Source organism: Tupaia chinensis, unplaced genomic scaffold, assembly GCF_000334495.1.
Source record: "Tupaia chinensis unplaced genomic scaffold, TupChi_1.0 Scaffold000527_1, whole genome shotgun sequence".
Taxonomy (NCBI): Eukaryota; Metazoa; Chordata; class Mammalia; order Scandentia; family Tupaiidae; genus Tupaia; species Tupaia belangeri.
In genome coordinates this window covers 3,154,409-3,154,748 of record NW_006160040.1, presented here as the reverse complement: position 1 = coordinate 3,154,748, position 340 = coordinate 3,154,409, and the positions used below count along the sequence as shown (strand labels likewise).

Here is a 340-nt window from a genome sequence, read left to right as displayed (position 1 = left end):
GGCAGCCGGGCGACGAGCCCGCGGATTTGGACGAGCCCTGCTTGGAGTCCCGGGGGGACAAGGAGTGTCCGCCTGGCTTGCCTCCCGCCGCCGAGGAGTCGCCCGGGGCGCTCGGAATGAAGTTCTCCCCGTTGCTGGAGAAGCCGTTGGGGGGCTTGGAATCGTTGACGTGAGGGATGGGGATAGGGATGGGGATGGGCACGGGCAGGGGCACGATCACCGGGTATGGCACGAGCAGGGTGGGGGGCGGCACCAGCGGGGCAAGCGATGGCAGCCCGAAGTTCATCATCTGGGGCACCGGCATCGGGCCGTTTGGCATCATGCTCACGGGCGGGAAGGG

General features: G+C 68.8%; 1 protein-coding gene across 1 annotated transcript in view; it reads right to left on the bottom strand.

The window, feature by feature from the left end:
- SOBP (sine oculis binding protein homolog) overlaps window positions 1-340 on the bottom strand; it is a 191,644-nt gene that overhangs the window by 22,458 nt on the left and 168,846 nt on the right. The window contains exon 6 of the mRNA XM_027775100.1: window positions 5-340. This exon is cut by the window's right edge and continues 810 nt beyond it. Within this exon, the coding sequence (XP_027630901.1) occupies window positions 5-340 (336 nt within the window). The remainder of the gene's footprint in view (window positions 1-4) is intronic.